This window comes from Nicotiana sylvestris, chromosome 2 (assembly GCF_000393655.2).
Source record: "Nicotiana sylvestris chromosome 2, ASM39365v2, whole genome shotgun sequence".
Lineage (NCBI taxonomy): Eukaryota > Viridiplantae > Streptophyta > Magnoliopsida > Solanales > Solanaceae > Nicotiana > Nicotiana sylvestris.
In genome coordinates this window covers 42,469,184-42,490,037 of record NC_091058.1, presented here as the reverse complement: position 1 = coordinate 42,490,037, position 20,854 = coordinate 42,469,184, and the positions used below count along the sequence as shown (strand labels likewise).

The 20,854-nt window shown below is 43.0% G+C and overlaps 2 protein-coding genes across 2 annotated transcripts; both read right to left on the bottom strand.

Annotated features, from left to right (window-relative positions):
- Window positions 1-1,154: 1,154 nt before the first annotated feature.
- Window positions 1,155-14,296, bottom strand: LOC138884404 (uncharacterized). The gene is made up of 2 exons (XM_070165617.1): window positions 13,826-14,296; window positions 1,155-1,268 (listed from the first exon to the last, which is right to left on the bottom strand). The coding sequence occupies exons 1-2, from the start codon at window positions 14,294-14,296 to the stop codon at window positions 1,155-1,157; spliced, it is 585 nt and encodes a 194-aa protein (XP_070021718.1).
- A 3,628-nt stretch (window positions 14,297-17,924) lies between these two features.
- LOC138884401 (uncharacterized) lies at window positions 17,925-18,437 on the bottom strand. Its single transcript, XM_070165609.1, has one exon. The coding sequence runs from the start codon at window positions 18,435-18,437 to the stop codon at window positions 17,925-17,927; it is 513 nt and encodes a 170-aa protein (XP_070021710.1).
- Window positions 18,438-20,854: the final 2,417 nt, after the last annotated feature.

Sequence of the window (20,854 nt, the reverse complement as noted above, 5' to 3'; positions counted from 1 at the left end):
ATGCTAGGAATGACAGGTTGCGGAAGCAGAGAACTTTCACGGAGTTGGGAGAAACCTACACCGCTTTGTTCCACAAGCTGAGGCAATTGGGTTTGGTTAGTCCTGTCCAGACTCGAGAACCAAATCCCCCACCTCAGAATTTGGATCGATCAATAAGTTGTGAATACTGCTCAGGGATGCTCGGGCATGACACCGAGAAGTGTTGGAAGTTAAGGCATGCCATACAGGATCTTATCGACACCAATAAGATCGAGGTCCAGACACCAGAAGCTCCTAACATCAACCAAAACCCACTGCCAGCGCACCACGAAACTCACATGATTGAGTTGGTGTGTGAGGGAGGAGAATTGAGAAAACCCTCACAAACAGTGATGATGATCCAAGCCGCCCCGAAAGAAGTCTCAACCAGTGGAGGAACGAGTGTACAGTCGCAGGGAGAAGGCGTCAAGCCGGTAGTGATATTGGGAAAGAGCCCGTCCGCCATAACAAGCAAACCCGAGCCAAGCAAGTTGGTAATACCAGGGATCCCGCCCACACCGGCGGTCGTGTTGAAAGGGGTATGTAGAGAACGGGTGACCATAAAGCCTGTGGTCCAGCTGCCGATGATTGACAGCAGGGCTGTGCCTTGGAAATATGAAAAGGCGGTGGTGATGTACAAAGGAAAACAGGTGGAAGAAGTCAGTTGTGAAGCGCAAGGGCTGACTCGATCAGGTCGATGTTTTGCTCCGGTGGAGCTAAGAAGAACCAACCCAGTTGCAACCAAGAAACCTGTGTCCGAAGAAGAGGCTGAAGAGTTCCTGAGGAAGATGAAAGTACAAGACTATTCTGTGGTCGAACAGCTGAGAAAAACACCGGCCCAGATCTCACTGTTGTCATTACTGATCCATTCTGAGGAGCATCGTCGGGCCCTGTTGAAGATATTGAACGAAGCTCATGTACCCAGTGAGATTTCTGTAAACCACCTGGAAACCATTGCCAGCAAGATTTTCGAGGTGAACAGGGTAACATTCTCAGATGATGACCTGCCGGTGGAAGGTACGGAGCATAATAAAGCTCTATACCTAGCTGTCAAATGTGAAGACTCGGTGGTAACTCGAGTATTGGTGGATAACGGCTCAAGCACCAATATTTTCCCACTATCTACCTTGAACCAGTTAAAGATCGACCACGGAAGGATCCACAAGAACAGTATCTGTGTCTGAGGGTTTGACGGAAATGGAACGGCCACTGTGGGGGATGTTGTACTTGAACTGATCATCGGCCCAGTCCTGTTTACCATGGAATTCCAGGTATTAGATGCCACAGTATCTTACAACCTGCTGTTAGGACGACCATGGATTCATGCAGCCAAGGCGGTGCCCTCCACCCTACATCAGATGGTGAAGTTCGAGTGGTAAAGGCAAGAGGTCGTGTTACACGGCGAGGATACAACGTGCACCAGGGGCGGAGCCATTGTACCTTTCATAGAGACCGCTGATGACAAAGGTCCTTGGGTCTACCAGATTTTCGACACAGGGTCGGCCAACAAAATTTCTGAAGGAGAAATCATCCCGCACTCTAGGGTAGCTGCCGCAACAGTCATGATGGTCTCAGAAATGCTGGGTAATGGATTTGTGCCAGGAAAAGGCCTGGGAGTCGAGCTTCAAGGGATTGTCCAACCTGTCACCTTACCTAAAAATCTGGAAACTTTCGGATTGGGGTTCAAACCAACCGCAGCAGATAGGAAGCAAGCTGGAGAAGGTTCCCAACCTAAAGATTCTAGGACCGTTGATCGGTATCAATGAGGACCTGAATCAGAGTTTTGAAAGGCTATTCGCGGATGTCAGTATGGTGGAAGCTGGAGAAGGTTCCAGCAGAGCAGAGATACAGTTTGTGGGGCCTGAGGCCAAGACCAACAATTGGACAGTTACTCCTCTTCCTGTCCGAGGGGAGTCTTGGTAGTAGGCTTTGATTTATGTTTTGTGTGTTTTGTTTTGTCCGGATTATTCAAGGGTGTAATCCAAATTTTACTTTCGTTTTTGTAAAAGTGTGAACCCTTTTATCCCGCAAGTTTAATAAAGTTCTTTTCTTTTGTCCCATTTTAATTTTGTTTTGTTCTTTTTCTTTCTGAACAGTTCTCTTTTTACTGGTTCTAATGACATGGCATGCACAGCGGATCTTCGACCTAGTCTAATAAATCAATCTGAATCCGACTCAATGATGCAAGAGGTCGTTTGTGATGATGAATCTGAATGTGACGAAGGTGAAGCCTTCGAAGAGATAAACCGAGAACTGTGCCAATTTGAAGAGAAACCCAAGCCTAACCTAAATGACACTGAGGCTGTGAATCTAGGAGACGCTGATAACGTCCAAGAGACCAAAATTAGCATCCACATTGAGCCGAATGTCAGAGAAGAATTGATCAAAACCCTCATGGAATTCAAAGATGTTTTTGCATGGTCATATGACGATATGCCTGGATTAAGCACCAATTTAGTGGTTCACAAATTGCCCACTGACCCGGCATACCCTCCGGTCAAGCAAAAACTAAGGAAATTTAAAACAGAAATGAGTGTAAAGATCAAAGAAGAAGTGATTAAGCAGTTGCAAGCGAAGGTCATTCGGGTCACTCGATATCCCGAGTGGTTGGCCAATGTGGTACCAGTCCCAAAGAAGGATGGAAAAATCAGGGTGTGCGTCGACTACCGCAACCTCAACAAAGCAAGTCCCAAGGACAATTTTCCATTGCCCAACATCCATATCTTGATCGATAATTGCGCGGGGCGCAAGATCGGATCCTTTGTAGATTGCTATGCGGGTTATCATCAGATCCTAATGGACGAGGAAGATGCGGAAAAAACAGCGTTTATTACGCCATGGGGAACTTACTGCTATCGGGTAATGCCGTTCGGATTGAAGAACGCCGGGGCAACATATATGCGAGCAATGACTGCTGTGTTTCATGACATGATACACAAAGAAATCGAGGTGTACGTCGATGATGTGATCATCAAATCTTGGCGTCAGGAAGACCATGTAGCAGACCTAAGGAGATTTTTCCAAAGACTCCGAAGGTATGATATCAAGCTCAACCCGGCCAAATGCGCATTCGGGGTTCCATCAGGAAAGCTGCTAGGATTCATCGTCAGTCGACGGGGGATTGAGTTAGACCCATCCAAAATTGAATCCATCCGAGATTTGCCACCGCCAAGGAACAAAACAGAGGTAATGAGTTTGCTGGGTAGACTCAATTACATCAGCAGGTTCATCGCCCAACTCACAGCAACTTGTGAGCCCATATTTCGGTTGCTGAGAAAGGATGCTGCGGTAGGTTGGACGGCAGAGTGTCAGGAGGCCTTCGACCAAATCAAAGGGTATCTGTCCAATCCACCCGTATTGGTCCCGCCAAAGCCTGGGAAGCCCTTAATTCTTTACCTAACGGTCTTGGAAAATTCATTTGGTTGTGTATTGGGGCAACATGATGACACAGGAAGGAAGGAGCAGGCCATCTACTATCTTAGCAAGAAATTCACAGTACATGAGGTCAAGTACACTCAACTCGAGAAAACATGTTGTGCCCTAACTTGGGTAGCTCAGAAGTTGAAGCACTACCTGTCTTCGTATACTACTTATCTCATATCCCGTTTGGACCCATTGAAGTATATCTTTCAGAAACCTATGCCCACGGGAAGGTTGGCAAAGTGGCAAATTCTGCTCACAGAGTTTGATATCGTCTATGTGACGAGGACGGCCATGAAAGCCCAGGCGCTGGCAGACCATTTGGCGGAGAATCCCGTTGATGAAAAATACGAGCCCTTAAGAACGTATTTTCCTGACGAAGAGGTAATGCATACAAATGAGTTGGAATTACCTGAGGAACCGGGTTGGAAGCTTTTCTTCGATGGAGCTGCAAACGCGAAAGGGGTTGGAATAGGAGCAGTACTCATTTCTGAAATAGGACGGCATTATCCTGTTACGGCTCAACTACGCTTCTATTGCACCAACAATATGGCCGAGTATGAGGCTTGCATTCTGGGTCTGCGCTTGGCTGCTGACATGGATGTCCAAGACGTCTTGGTCTTGGGAGACTCGGACCTCTTGGTACATCAAATTCAGGGAGAATGGGAAACACGAGATCTAAAACTCATACCATACCGACAATGCTTGCATGATCTGAGCAAGCAATTTCGATCGGTGAAGTTCAAACACATCCCGAGAGTTCACAATGAGGTTGCGGATGCCTTGGCCACCTTAGCATCAATGCTGCACCACCCTGACAAAATGTATGTTGATCCTCTACACATCCAGGTCCGTGATCAGCACGCCTACTGCAATGCCATAGAAGAAGAAGCAGATGGCGAACCCTGGTTTCATGATATCAAGGAATACCTCAGAATGGGGATATATCCAGAACATGCCTCTGGAGACCAAAAAAGAGCCCTTCGGCGTTTGTCGAATGGTTTCTTCCTCAGCGGAGGAGTATTGTACAAAAGAACCCCGGATTTGGGATTGTTGAGATGCATAGATGCCAGTCAAGCAACGACGGTTATGGCAGAGGTACATGCTGGAGTTTGTGGGCCACACATGAGCGGATATGTATTGGCAAGAAAGATCCTTCGAACAGGGTGTTATTGGCTCACCATGGAACACGACTGTATCACTTTCGTGAGGAAATGCCATCAGTGCCAGATACATGGAGATTTGATTCATTCTCCGCCAACAGAGTTACATACGATGTCAGCACCCTGGCCGTTTGTGGCATGGGGCATGGATGTCATTGGGCCCATCGAGCCGGCAGCATCCAACGGTCATAGGTTCATTCTAGTGACCATTGATTACTTCACCAAATGGGTTGAGGCTAAAACCTTCAAATCAGTAACCAAAAAGGCAGTGGTGGACTTTGTCCATTCCCATATCATCTGCAGATTTGGGATCCCAAAAGTGATCATCACGGATAACGGTGCGAATCTTAATAGCAGCCTGATGAGAGAGGTATGCCAACAATTCAAGATTACACACCGCAATTCCACCCCATATCGTCCCAAGGCGAATGGAGCAGTCGAAGCAGCCAATAAGAATATCAAGAAGATACTGCGAAAGATGGTGGAAGGATCCAGACAATGGCACGAGAAATTACCCTTTGCTTTGTTGGGTTACCGCACTACTGTCCGGACTTCCATAGGCACAACTCCTTATTTGTTGGTATACGGAAATGAGGCCGTAATACCAGCGGAAGTCGAAATTCCGTCCCTCCGAATTGTCGCTGAGGCCGGGATTAATGATGATGAATGGGTCAAAGCTCGATTGGAACAGTTGAGCCTGATAGATGAGAAAAGATTGGCAGCAGTGTGCCATGGTCAGCTGTACCAGAAGAGAATGGCAAGAACATATAATAAGAAGGTGCGCCCCAGGAAGTTTGAAGTAGGGCAGCAGGTATTGAAGAAGATCCTCCCACATCAGGTCGAGGCAAAAGGCAAATTCGCCCCAAATTGGCAAGGGCCTTATATCGTGACCAGAGTATTGTCCAACGGTGCTTTGTGTTTGACAGATGTCGAAGGTAGATGTGTCGACATGGCTATCAATTCAGATGCAGTTCAAGAGATATTATGCGTAATTTCTTTAATTATGGCAATTTTTGGTTTATTTGTTTGTATTTGGCATTTATTGGATAATGAGATGACGGAGGCAATTCTTTCTTCTATCCAAACACTTTTAACCCTTGCTTCCCCCTTTGAGCCTTAAGTTATTCTTTCATACCCCTCTTTTGGAATCACTAATGGAAAAGACATGAAAAAAAAGAAAAAGAAAAGAAAAAAAAATGAAAAGAAGGAAAAAGAAAAAGAAGATAAAAATCATAAGAAATGCAAAACCGTGGGAACTACGTTTGACCTGATTCCTCAAAGAGGATACGTAGGCGCCTCACGACTCGGTCATAGTATGCATCATAGTGAATATAGGATGCATAATGTACATAGTGTGCATAATAGGCACAGTGTGCTAACGCACATAGCACAACATAAGTGTAAAAAACAAAAAAAAAATAAAAAAATAAAAATAAAATAAAAAAAATACCCCAAGCAAGAAAACTGGGGCAGAGGTTATGTTTTAAGTTCAAACAAAGGTTTGATTCCAAAGTTGTAGCACATCACCCATCAAATTATTTTCATTTTTATAGCCTTTCGTTAGCCCCACACCAAAACCAACATCGACGTCCAAAAGACCTCCCGATCAATATTCAAGAGATGCCAAGTCAGACAAATAAAGCCGAGAATAATACACCAATCCCCAGCAAAGAAGAGATCATAAGACTTGGATTGAATTGATGGTCAAAGGGATCTCCAGAAGAGAGGGTCGTATCGATAACACCCGATTCTTCAATGAAGAAATAAAATGAGAGAGTCTTATCGGTGAAAACCTTCACAGGCACCGAAAGGCGACGTAAGATGAGAGATATGAAACGAGAGAGTCTTATCGGTGAAAACCTTCACAGGCACCGAAAGGCGACGTAAGATGAGAGATATGAAATGAGAGAGTCGTATTGGCGAAAACCTTCACAGGCACCATAAGGCGCCGGGAGATGAGAGAAAAGAGAGAGTCTCATTGGTGAAAACCCCTCGGAGGGCACTATGAGGCGACAAGATAGATCAACAAAAAAGCGACCACATTCGCAACGAAGTGGACAGTCATTTATCATCCCCAGCAAGTCAGACCATCGGGCAAATCGATTGATACAAATAGACTGGGTCGGGAATCTATGGTGCACGTCATGATCACGAGGACCAGTCATGTCCTCCAGATAAGTTCTTCTGAGTTTCTTCTCCCACCAAATATTGGTTCAGAAAGATTTTCTCCTTTCCTATTTTTTTATTTCTCTTCCTAAAAATTTGTCTTGAGAATGATTTTTCAAAGCTAACTACCAGAGACCGAAGGGGAATTCATCCAATGCAGGATAACACAAACAGTCTTAAAAGCCGGCCCTAGGCAATGCAATGATCGTGCCTCGCAGTTTTGGAGGAAGTAAGCTCCAAAGGGAATGGTTTCGGGAGTAAAAGCAGATTCCCACAACATGTGCTTAAAGAGAAAGCAGAAAAGGGAACAAATTGAAAACCAGCCCCAGCAGGCTAGAGACCCCCAGCAGGCAATTTTGTCCACAAACCAATTATGGGGACATAGAGCAAGAAAAGGGGAAGAGAGGAAAAATCATCCACCGGAAGGGCAACCTCTACCACCACGATTAAAACTAATTAAATCCTTTTTGTCTGCTGCAGGAAAACAAAGGATTGATGATGGCAGCAAGATGCAACGCCAGGGAAGTCACCAAAAACCGGGGCAGAAAATTTTCTGCCAATTGTCAAAAATTTTCTCGGAGGAACGGGGAAACAATTTCAAATATATTTAAGTTCTAGGTCGCCCACCAGTATAATGCAGGAATACATTTAAGTTCTAGGTCGCCCACCAGTATAATGCGGGAATACATTTAAGTTCTAAGTCGCCCACCAGTATAATGCGGGAATACATTTAAGTTCTAGGCCGCCCACCAGTATAATGCGGGAATACATTTAAGTTCTAGGCCGCCCACCAGTATAATGCAGGAATACATTTGAGTTCTAGGTCGCCCACCAGTATAATGCGGGAATACATTTGAGTTCTAGGTCGCCCACCAGTATAATGCGGGAATACATTTGAGTTCTAGGTCGCACACCAGTATAATGCGGGAATACATTTAAGTTCTAGGTCGCCCACCAGTATAATGCGGGAATACATTTAAATTCTAGGTCGCCCACCAGTATAATGCGGGAATACATTTAAGTTCTAGGTCGCCCACCAGTATAATGCGGGAATACATTTAAGTTCTAGGTCGCCCACCAGTATAATGCGGGAATACATTTAAGTCCTAGGTCGCCCACCAGTATAATGCGGGAATACATTTAAGTTCTAGGTCGCCCACCAGTATAATGCGGGAATACATTTGAGTTCTAGGTCGCCCACCAGTATAATGCGGGAATACATTTGAGTTCTAGGTCGCCCACCAGTATAATGCGGGAATACATTTAAGTTCTAGGTCGCCCACCAGTATAATGCGGGAATACATTTAAGTTCTAGGTCGCCCACCAGTATAATGCGGGAATACATTTAAGTTCTAGGTCTCCCACCAGTATAATGCGGGAATACATTTAAGTTCTAGGTCGCCCACCAGTATAATGCGGGAATACATTTAAGTTCTAGGTCTCCCACCAGTATAATGCGGGAATACATTTAAGTTCTAGGTCGCCCACCAGTATAATGCGGGAATACATTTAAGTTCTAGGTCGCCCACCAGTATAATGCGGGAATACATTTAAGTTCTAGGTCGCCCACCAGTATAATGCGGGAATACATTTAAGTTCTAGGTCGCTCACCAGTATAATGCGGGAATACATTTAAGTTCTAGGTCGCCCACCAGTATAATGCGGGAATACATTTAAGTTCTAGGTCGCCCACCAGTATAATGCGGGAATACATTTAAGTTCTAGGTCGCCCACCAGTATAATGCGGGAATACATTTAAGTTCTAGGTTGCCCACCAGTATAATGCGGGAATACATTTAAGTTCTAGGTCGCCCACCAGTATAATGCGGGAACACATTTAAGTTCTAGGTCGCCCACCAGTATAATGCGGGAATACATTTAAGTTCTAGGTCGCCCACCAGTATAATGCGGGAATACATTTAAGTTCTAGGTCGCCCACCAGTATAATGCGGGAATACTTTTAAGTTCTAGGTCGCCCACCAGTATAATGCGGGAATACTTTTAAGTTCTAAGTCGCCCAGCAGTATAATGCGGGAATACATTTAAGTTCTAGGTCGCCCACCAGTATAATGCGGGAATACATTTAAGTTATAGGTCTCCCACCAGTAAAATGCGGGAATACTTTTAGCTCTAGATTTTGGAATCGGTAACCCCACCTGAAGACGGAAGGTTACAACAGAGATCCCCAAGCAGGAAACAACAAAATCCCCAGCGCCAAGAAGCAGAAGGCTGCAAAAGCAAGCGCGATTCAAAAGGAAGAAGGAACGCGTCTCAAAAGAAGCAGTTTGGGAACGTTATAGCACGCCCAACATAACAAACTGTGATACCACTGAAGAAACCATTGGAAGGTTTAAAGAAGAGGGCCATGTTCCCAGCAGATCAAGCAAAGTGATGAAAACTGGCATTCAGAAAAGGCGAAGGACCAGCATCATCTCCCAAGTTCGCAAAATAAAGGCATCAGAGGAAAGCGTTAGCTGACAAGAAAGCAAAGCAACAAGAACAAGTTGAAGATAGATGAGATCTCATACTTTAGCTTAGCTTCTTGTTTTTCCTTTCAAGAACAATGTAACAAGGAGATCAGTGAGCAGTAGCATCCTACAGCAGCATGCAACAACGCACAACAGCAGCGAGCACTACAGTCACACGGTAGTCCCAGCTACCAAAATTTCCCGAACTACATTGACATGATTCCTGTTCAGCCCAGGATATGTAGGAAACCTCTGAAGCAAAGGTTCGGTCAAATCTTTTAAAAAAAAATGCTTCACACGGAGTACTCAGACGAGCAAAAAATCGCCCGCTTTATCTTTGCGCGAAAACCCTTCGTGTCTTCGGGCAAAGAGGGGCAGCTGTAAGCACGTGATTTTTGCTCCACGGACAACCACTCCAAAATACAATCATTGATTCCTCGTTGTACAATTTTTGATTTTACGTGATATATGCTGGTAGTCGCTCGTGGTTCTGTCCATTTTTCATTTTTATCTTATCAAGCAAAATACAAAATATGTATGTCATGTTAATTAAGCCATAATTCAGTCATTAAAAGAAAATTCACAAAATATGCGTCTTTTATTTTAGGCTGTGATTTAATCATTTAAAGAATTTGTAATATGTGTGTGATAATTGTGTTAAGTGTTGATTAATGTGTGTTTTTAAACTCATTTTAATTTAGTTGTATTTTAAAAGTAGAAAACAAAGGAAAAGAGTGCAAATTATTTAGAAAAATCGGATTGGACCTATTTGTTTCAAAATATTAAGGCCCAGAAACAGCCCAAACACAGGCTACCCGGACACGGTCCAAACGGTGTCGTTCTGTCCCGTCTAAGCTGGGCCGTTGATCTCAAGTGGATCGACGGCCAGGATCACACCCCCAGATCCATTTAACATAACCCGACCCAATAACCGGTTCAGCCCAGCCCCTCACTTAAACCAAACAACCCCGTGTAAATGTCAAACGACCCCGTCTCATTTCTCACCATCAGATCCAAGCCGTTGAGATCATCTGATCTAACGGCTCAGATCCAATCCCCTACTCCGTATATAAGCTTTCCCTCACACCCCACGCCCCCTATCCGAACCCCACCCTTCACTCGTCTCCTTCCCCAAGCCCTGAAACCCCCCAAACCCTAATGCCGCCCTGATATCCCTTTCACCAGAACCCGGCGGCATGAACGCCGGTGACCACCCCCTTCACACCACCGATACATCCAACCACCCCGAGCACGAATCCACTAGCCATGTACCTCGAATCACCTTCCATCGTCTCGAATCTGGATTTGAAGATTCGAGACAAAGCTAGATCTATACCAAACCACCCCATCTTCATACCAGACACTCCCCTGACCCTCCTCGTGACCAAACCAAGCTTGGTTTGGTCCGAATCTACCCACAACTTCTAAAAAAACAGATCTGAAAATCCAGAGCTCAGAACACATGCACCTGGGGAATCCGGCCGATCTTGACAGGGGTTTGAGGTCTAATGGACCTTAACCAAGGTGTTCTCATGTGAGAACACCCTGGTTAAAATTTGTTCGGCCTCAAATGGTCAAAGTTGAGTCAGATTTGGGTCAGTTTGGTTTAAATTTTTCCAGTAAGTGTTCTCTTTTCTTTGTTTTGATTGAGTTGTCAGCATGATTTGTGGTGATTGTTTGTTATTATCTGTTATTTTTCCTGATTTCTTCCATCTCTGTCAAAGACCTTTTTATTTGGTCAATTATTTTCTGTTTGTGTTCTGAATGTACTCTGTGATATACATGCTCGTCAATTAGATTAATCGTCAAATTAATTAACTCATATAGGTTCCCAGTAGTTGAACAAAAGATGTTTGAAGTCATTTGGGACCCTGTACGTATTGTTTATATGAGCGACTGATTATTACCTGTTATATTTAGTATAGTCGACTCAATAAGCGTCGTCGATTAGTTTTCTATAACTAATGGATCAAATGAGCTAATAATTTCACATGACTAATTGAACCTTGTCACTGACTGAATGCCCGTCATCATCTGAAATGAGTTTGTTTGCATTGCAAAAATGACTGAAAAGGTTCAGTCCAGGGCAGTCCTGAATTTGAACTTTCATGAGTTCAAAATGCCCTGATGCTGCAATGGGCAGGGCAGTAATAATCAAGGCTTAACAAGGGTAGTCTGGGGTTCGAAAAGAACAGAAAGGCTTAGTTTTTAATGAGCTGACAAGTAGGGTACTAATTTGGGATTAAACTAATACCAATGGGGAACAAGACACAAGAGTATGAGGTTTAAAATGAATACTTAAATGAACCCATAACTCTTGATTAAAGAAAAAGCCAGGCGTGGGGAACAAAATGGCTGGCATCAAAAGATGCCTAGGCATGGGATTTAAGAGGTATGGGCAGTCTGCAAATTGGCAGAATCCAGGCAGCTTGATTGCACTGGTTGTTTGGCTTATAAATAGGCCATTTCAGAACTTAAAAAGGGCTGGACTTGGAGTCTTCAGAAAAAAAAAACAAAACAGAAAGAGATTTCAGAATAATGTGAATGAGTATCATTTGAAAACTGTGTAAGAGTTCAAGTTGTTCAAGCTGTCTTTGCTGATTGTTGTTGGCTGTTTGCTGAGCTTTTGTGGTTATTGATTTTCTGCTGTTACTGCATCGAACATTCTGGTTTTTCTTGGCTGCATCTTATTACTCTTTTCTGGGATTACTTGTTTGGTGCTCGACCATCTGCTGGTTTTCTTTGTTCTGGAAACTGTTGCTGGTTGTCTGTGGACTGTGGAAAACACTTGTGGTTGTTGGTTTGTTACTGTGTTGTCGCTGTGTATCTGCTGTTGCTGTGTTTATTGCATACTGCCCAGCTGATCATTCCCTTCTTCTTGTCCTCTATACCAGGTACACGATTAACAACATCAATGTAACTTGAAAGTTGAGCATGAATACAAAAGAGAAGATTTGAAGACGTTTTTTTATACATAGACTATTATATTGAATATCATGTAATGTATCATAGTTTACATTTTGTTTGGATACTGATGGTAGCTTGCACGCCTAGTAGATATCAATGCATGGTGATTGAATGTTAGTTCGTATATGTATGCTGTTAGGTAAAAGTATTCCCAATGCATTAGGTTGTATCTTAGACTTAGTCTAATCGTGTAGCATATTCTCTAATACATGCCAAGCACGAAGCTATCCATTGTTAGCTAAGTTCATTTCTTTTTGATAAACTACCTTATTATAATGGATAAACCACACCTTTAAAACAAAGAACACGAGTTTACGGTCTCAACCTCACGAAGGTCGAGCCCAAGTTGAAACAGACCAAGCAGGCCTCGTCAGAAAATCAGTGGCCCAAGCCTGGCCAATCCCGCACAAACTGGGTTTGGGCCCATGAGATTCGATCGCTTGTCTGTGGGGCGCAGCCTTGTTTCTGATTTTTTTAAGCATTCTGAATCCTGCTATAAATGACCTGCAAGCATATGATTAACTAGGATTATCTCCTCTTTCAATTAGTAGAGACAAATGCGACAAGAAACGTAGTTGCTATAGGATATCCTTTTAAAATAAAGACGAGATGAGCCTCGACAAATAAAAATGCACAAGCTGCGGGGCCCTCGTTAAATGTATATTATCGAAGCATTCAGTTTCCAGGACGGGTCGTTTAGCAAATCTCACGGCCCTCACAGAATAATAACGCGATAGTCTCTTTAAGCGCGTACTTAATAATGTTATCTCCTTAAACTCGGGTGCACATTTATGTGACCCAAATCCAAATCTCAACGGAATCGAAATGTGTCTCTAACCACGGGTACATTGATTGTGGCGTGGTCTGAGATGCATTTCCATGACGTTGCAAATTCTTTTCATAAGGAATGAGACGAGCCTCGACAAACAAAGATGTACAAAGTGCGGGGCTCTCTAAATGTATATACATAAAAATACTTAGAATTCGGGACATGCCGTTTAGCGAATTTCATGGCTTTTCCCCAAAATAACAATACGCTAGTTGCTTTAAGCGCGCCTTTAATAATTTATTTTCCTTAACTCGGGTGCACATTTATGTGACCCAAATCCAAATCTCAACCGAGTCGAGATATGTCAACAATCACGTGTACATTGATGTAACATGATTCGAGGTATGTTTTCACGACGTTGCAATTCCTTGTAAAAATAATAATAATTATGAAAGCGGTGAAAGTTAAAATTTGCACATAAGTTCATATTTGTATAAAATCAAATAATCAAGCCGAATATAACAGTTGAGCGACCGTGCTAGAACCACGGAACTCGGGAATGCCTAACACATTCTCCCGGGTTAACAGAATTCCTTATCCAGATTTCTGGTACGCAGACTGTAATATAGAGTCATTCTTTTCCTCGATTCGGGATTAAAATTGGTGACTTGGGACACCATAAATCTCCCAAGTGGCGACTCTGAAATAAATAAACCAATCCCGTTTCGATTGTCCTTTAATTGGAAAAAACTCCCTTGCACCCCATCGGGTGCGGAAAAAGGAGGTGTGACAATAGGTTTTGGCCAAATTTCTCCATCAATTTCTGCAAGTATGAGTGCTCCTCCTCTTAGTACTCTGTGAACCATGTAGGGCCCTTTCAAATTAAGTGAAAATTTCCCTTTGGCTTCATCTTGATGCGGGAAGATCCGCTTCAACACCAGCTGCCCCGGTGTGAACTGTCTAGGTCTAACCATTTTGTTGAAAGCTCTGGACATTCTGTTCTGATAAAGTTGACCATGGCATATCGCATTTATTCTTTTTCTGTCGGTAAGAGCTAATTGTTCATAATGACTTGGTATCCATTCTATGTCACTGAGTTCTGCTTCTTGTATAATTCTCAGAGAAGGAATTTCGACTTCAGCATGAATGATAGCTTCAGTACCGTAAACTAACATGTAAGGAGTTGCTCCGGTTGATGTGTAGACTGTGGTACGATACCCTAATAATATGAATGGTAATTTCTTGTGCCATTGCTTGTGGTTATCTACCATTTTCCTTAGTGTCTTCTTGATGTTCTTGTTGGCGGCTTCCACGGCTCCATTCATTTAAGGTCTGTATGCTATGGAATTCTTATGCTTGATCTTGAAGTTTTCACACATAGCTTTCATTAAATCGCTATTGAAGTTGGCAGCATTGTCGGTGATGATGGATTCTGGTACCCATAATCTGCAAACAATACGATCCCTGACAAAATCTGCGATGACTTTCTTGGTTACAGCCTTGTAAGATACAACCTCAACCCATTTTGTGAAGTAGTCTATGGCCACTAAAATGAACCTGTGCCCGTTTGAAGCGGCAGGCTCGATCGGACCGATGACATTCATTCCCCAAGCGGCAAAAGGCCAAGGTGCACTTGTTGTACTGAGTTCATTTGGTGGTACTCGTATCATATCTGCATTTATTTGACACTGGCGACACTTTTGGACATACCTGATGCAGTCCGTTTCCATAGTCATCCAAAATATCGTGCTCTTAATATCTTCTTGGCTAAAACGAAACCATTCATGTGTGGTATGCAAGTTCTAACATGTATCTCTTCGAGCAGTTTGGAAGCTTCCTTGGCGTCAACGCACCATAATAATCCTAGGTATGGAGTCCTTTTGTACAAAATTCCTCCATTGTGGAAGAAATGATTGGATAATCTTCGAAGTGTGCGCTTTTGAGTATGGTTTGCATGCTCTGGGTATTCTCCTTTTGCCAAGTATTCTTTGATATCATGAAACCACGGGATCCCATCTGTTTCTTCTTCAACATGAGTGCAACAAGTTGGCTGATTATGTATTCTTACTAGAATAGGGTCGATGAAATTTTTGTCCGTATGCTGTATCATAGAAGACAAAGTAGCCGGTGCGTCTACAAACTCGTTCTGGATTATTGGAACATGTTTTATTCTATCTTTGTGAACCTCTTCATAAGATCTTGCACGTGATACAGGTATGGAAATATTTTGGTATTCTTGGTAGCCCACTCTCCTAGAACCTGATGTACCAGAAGGTTTGAATCACCAATTACCAGCAATTCTTGGATATTCATGTCGATGGCCAAATTATGCCCCATGATGCAAGCCTTATATTCTGCCATATTGTTGTGCATGAAAACCTGAGTTTGACGGATATCGGATAATGTTGACCTGTCTCTAACACCAAAATAGTTCCATTACCCACTCCATTGAAATTTGTAGCCCCGTCAAAGAATATTCTCCAACCGTAGTAGGTTTCAATGATATCTTCTCCTACAAATGATACTTCTTCATCGGAGAAATACGTTTTCAGTGGTTCGTATTTTCCTTCTACAGGATTTTCCACAAGATGATCTGTTAATGCATGTCCCTTGACCGCCTTCTAAGTCACATAGACAATATCAAATTCACTCAGCAATATCTGCCATTTTGCTAGTTTTCCTGTAGGCATGGGTTTCTGGAAAATGTATTTCAGAGGATCCATCCTTGATATGAGATATGTAGTGTAGGCACAGAAGTATTGCCTCAATTCTGAGCTATCTATGTCAAGGCGCAGCAGGTGCATTCCAGCTTCATAAGGTGTGAACTTCTTACTCAGCTAGTATATGACCTGCTCTTTTCTCCCCGTCTTGTCGTGTTATCCTAAGACATAACCAAAAGCTCCATCTAATACGGACAGATAGAGTAGCAGAGTTCTACCATGTTTCGGCGGGACCAGGACTAGTGGTGGACAGGTATTCCTTGATTTTGTCGAAAGCTTTTTGGCATTCTTCAGTCCAACTTGTTGCAGCATCCTTCTTCAGCATTTTGAAAATTGGTTCACAGATCATGGTCGATTGTGCTGTGAAGCGGCTGATGTAATTGAGATGCCCCAGGAAGATCATCACTTCTTTCTTGCTTTTCGGAGGTGGCAAATCTTGGATAGATTTGACCTTTGAAGGGTTTAATTCAATTCTTCGGCGACTGACGATGAAACCTAGAAATTTTCCAACAGGGACTCCAAAGGCACACTTTACAGGATTCAGTTTCAGATTGTACCTTTGAAGCCAATTAAAGAACTTCCTTAAGTCTGTTTGATGATCTGTGCTTCTTCTGGATTTGATGATGACGTCATCCACGTACACCTCTATTTCTTTGTGAATCATGTCATGGAAAATATCCGTCATGACTCTCATATAAGTGGCTCCAGCATTCTTCAGGCCAAACGACATCATTTTATAATAATACATCCCTCACGGAGTGATAAAGTCTGTTTTCTCGACATCTTCCTCATCCATCCAAATCTGATGGTATCCCGCGAAGCAATCCACGAAGGATTGAAGTTCATGCTTAGCACATTTGTTGATCAGTATGTGTATATTGGGTAAGGGAAAATCGTCTTTGGGATTTGCTTTGTTTAAATCCCGATAATCGTCACATACTCTGACCTTCCCATCCTTCTTCGGAACTGGCACGATGTTAGCCAACCAAGTAGGGTATTCGACCACTCTGAGAACCTTAACTTTGATCTGCTTGGTGACTTCCTCTTTGATTTTCAGACTCTTATTAGACTTGAACTTTCTGAGTTTCTGCTTTACAGGCGTACACATCGGATTGGTAGGTAGTTTATGAGACACTATAGATATGCTCAAACCGGTCATGTCATCATAAGAGCATGCAAGATATCTTTGTATTCTTTCAGGAAACGGGTGTACTCTTATTTCTCTGATGGTGACAGATAAATGCTTATGTGAGTTTCTTTGACCGTTTCAGAATCTCCCAAATTGACCATCTCGGTTTCGTCCAAATTTGACTTAGGCTTGTTCTCAAAATTTTCACCTATCTAACAATTTCCTTAGGGATTATATCTTCTTCTTCTATTTCCTATGAATCACTATCCTTATGTTGCATTGTCTCATTACATATCACAGTCATCAGTTCATCATGATAAATAATAATGTTGTTGAGAGAAAATGTAAAGGATAATAATAAATACTAAAATAGCAACGCATTAGATAAATCTTAAAACATTAAAACAAGTACGACTTAATGACTCGAGCAAATTATTTCAAAACAAAATGCATCTAAAACAAAATACTGAAAATGTCTTAAATGCTAAAAATTGCTTTTAAAAATAGATCATGCTAATTTCCAGGCTACCTAGGAACTCGACGGGCCTGGGACGGTGCAACAGTCCAGTTCTTGAGAACAGCTCCCCTTCCCACGGTCTGAATTGTAAGGTTTTCCTCATCCTCCTCCTCAACTATTACATTGCAGTCCATGTCTTCATTGTCTAGAAATAGATTCCTCAGGCCAACTAAAGCTTCTTCTTCTTCTTCTTCTTCTTCTTCTTCTTCTTCTTCTTCTTCTTCTTCTTCTTCTTCTTCTTCTTCTTCTTCTTCTTCTTCTTCTTCAGATCCCCATATCACGTCAGTCTGCTAAAATGTCTGGTGCAGATGTGGTATTGGTTGCTCAAGTGGGTAATAAGGACCATGCCATGGCGGCGACCAATTCTGATACTCGTGCCAGGTGTATTCATACCCAAGCCCAAAAGTTGTGCCATGACGCTTTAACTGTATTAGTTTGGTGATCCCTTAGAGATCCTTGCTGAGACCCTTACCGGATTCATACCCTGTCCATAACAGTATGCTTTCAATCTTATTACTCCACCACTTGTCTTTCTCAAATGCATTGACACGCTCGATGCAATGGTATGTTTCTCCAACCAAATTCCTTCAATTCTCGACAACTGGAACAGTTTGATTAGTGTAAATGGGGTTACTCTCATCCCCATGGATGATTACTTCCTGATGGTTCCATTCAAACTTCACAACCTGTTGTAGAGTGGAGGCCACGACCCCAGTAGCATGTATCCAAGGTTTTCCCAACATCAAATTATATGTGGCGGATATGTCCAATACTTGAAACTCAACATCAAACCAAGTCGGGCTCATCTGCAAACACAGGTTGATTTCCCCAATCGTGGCCCTTTGGGACCCATCAAATGCTTTCACATTTATAGTTCCTGGTCGTATCTCATGCAAACCTTTACCCAACCTCTTCAAAGTAGTCAACAGACAAATGTTGAGACTCGAACCCCCATATATTAGGACTCTGGCTATGAATTTATCCTCCAATTGCACCGTGATATGCAGTGCCCTATTGTGACTCAGCCCTTCGGGTGGCAGTTCATCTTCGTGAAAAGTGATCTTGTGGCTTTCCAGCACTTGTCCCACCATGTTGGTCATTTCTCTGCTAGTGATGTTGTTGGGTACATAAGCTTTGTTCAACACTTTCATAAATGCATTCCTATGCGCCTCAGAATTCTGTAGTAGTGACAGAATAGATATTTGAGCAGGGGTTTTGTTCAGATGATCAACCACAGAATATTCTCTTGCTCACCTTTCTCCAAAGATCGTCTGGGCCACTTTTGATGATAGGCTGTTTGGGAGCAGCTTCTTTACTTGTTCCTCCCAATACTCGGGTCTGTAAAGCCTACCGGTCCTGGTCATAGCTTGTGCGGTACTTCTTTCTTCTATTTTCCCTTTTCCTTTTCTTCTTGCCTCTACAGTGTAGTCCCAGGGTATAACTTTAAGGTGATAAAAGGGGTTAGGTGCTACCTTCACAGTGAAAGGTGCGGTTACTTCCACCTCAAATAGAGTTGGTGCGACAGAGGGCGATGTTGCTTTAACCTAAAACAAAGTTGGCATGGCTATTTCAACCTCAATTAGTGACTGAATCTGCACTATAATATGTGTGAGAGTGACTGGAGGTATTTTGGGTTCATCCCCTTCACGAATGAGTCCAATTGATCCTTCTAGATCCCATCTTCATCAATTTCGATCACATTTACCCCTTCGTCTCTATGATCCGGGAGGGGGTTGTGGCGGACATTTAGTGTAGCCTCTTTTGCTTGTATAACCTTGGTATCAATCAACGTCTGGATCTTATCATTCAAAGTGCGACATTCATCAATAGTATGTCCCTTCATGCCCGAGTGATAGGTACATGTCTTGTTCGGATTAACCCACTGGGAAGAGTTTTCCATAGCAATAGCAGGAATGAGGGTGATATAACCGGCAGCCTTCGGCCTCTCATACAACTGATCGATGGGTTCAGCAATAGGAGTGTCTTGTCTGGGTGGTCTACGGTCAAAATTTGGTTTGGGTTTTTGGTAATTTTGGCAAGCTAGTGGTGGTGAGTGGTAATATGCAGGTTGAGTTTTATAAGTATAGTAGGTGGCAGTGGGTTGTTGGTATCTGGGAGGTGAATGCTGATATGTGGGTGGTGTTTGGTATGTGAGGGGAGACTTCAGAACTTGGGCTACCATTACTGCCTACTTTCTTCTTAGAGAAACCCCCTGACTGCAAGGCTTTGTTTGTAGCCTGTAGTGCCTCAAAATTTGTCACCATTCCATTTTTAATTCCTTCCTATATTCTTTCTCCCAGTTTGATGATATCAAAGAACTTATGGTTTTCAATGACCATCAACCTCTCATAGTATTGTGGATCTTGAGCTCTGACGAGAAATTTGTTCATCTATTCTTCTTCCAGTGCTGGCCTTACTTTTGCAGCTTCCGACCTCCATCGAGTAGCATACTCTCAGAAAGTTTCTGTGGGCTTCTTCTTAAGATTTTGAGTGTAGAAGACGTCTGATGCATTTTCTGTATTAAACCTGAACCGATCCATGAAATCTGACGCCATGCTCGCCCAGTTAACCCATTTCTTCAGGTTTTGACTGATGTACCAGGACAGGGCATCTCCAATAAGGCTCCTCATGAACAACTTCATGCGGATTCTTTCGTCTTTACTAACCTCTACGAGTTTGTCACAATATGTTCTCAAATGTACCTTCGGATCACCTGTTCCATCGAACATTTCGAACTTAGGAGGTTTGTAACCCTCTGGTAGTTCTACATCCGGCTGGATACATAAATCTTTATAATTAAAACCTTTGATGTCTTTACCACCTTCAACACCTTGGACTCGACTAGTAAGCTTCTTGAGCTCTTATGCCATGTTCTTGATGAGCAGGCCTTCTCGGTGGATTCGGGTATGTATAAGGTCTTTTGTGGAGTGTAAGGTATGGTTTGCACATATATGGGGTTGCTTTGATGGACTCCAGGAATTTGGGCATAGTGGTGGTTGTTGGTTGAGTTTTGGGGATCAGGGGTAGGTTGTAGTACGTTTTGAGGAGTGTGGTAGGTAGTGGTTTGTGGATACTGGGTTGGATGATGATGATGTTGTGGAGGAGTCGGTACTGGTGGAGGATTGGGATTTTGAGGAAGTGTGGCATATTGGTGAGGTACAGGAGGATTTTGTTGGTTCTGTGTGTTCTGGGGAAGTGCTGGGTTTTTTATGTTTTGTCAGTTGACGTCGAGGACGTTTAGGGTAAGGGAAAGGATTGCCAAGTTTCGGACCTGCTCAAGTTCCCCTTGTAACTCCAATATATTCTGCTCCAACCGTAAAACCAAGTCATTTTATGCTGGAGTGCTTCGACCATCTGAAGTTTCGACATTCTCTTCATGCGTAACATTATCTTTCCTGATGTTGCTTGTGTCTTATATTCTGGCTTTCCCTTTCCTTTTAGGATCGCTTAGAGGAGGATGAGGTAGAGGACCTCTAGATTTGGTATGATATGCTGATGATGCCAGTATGCACGAACC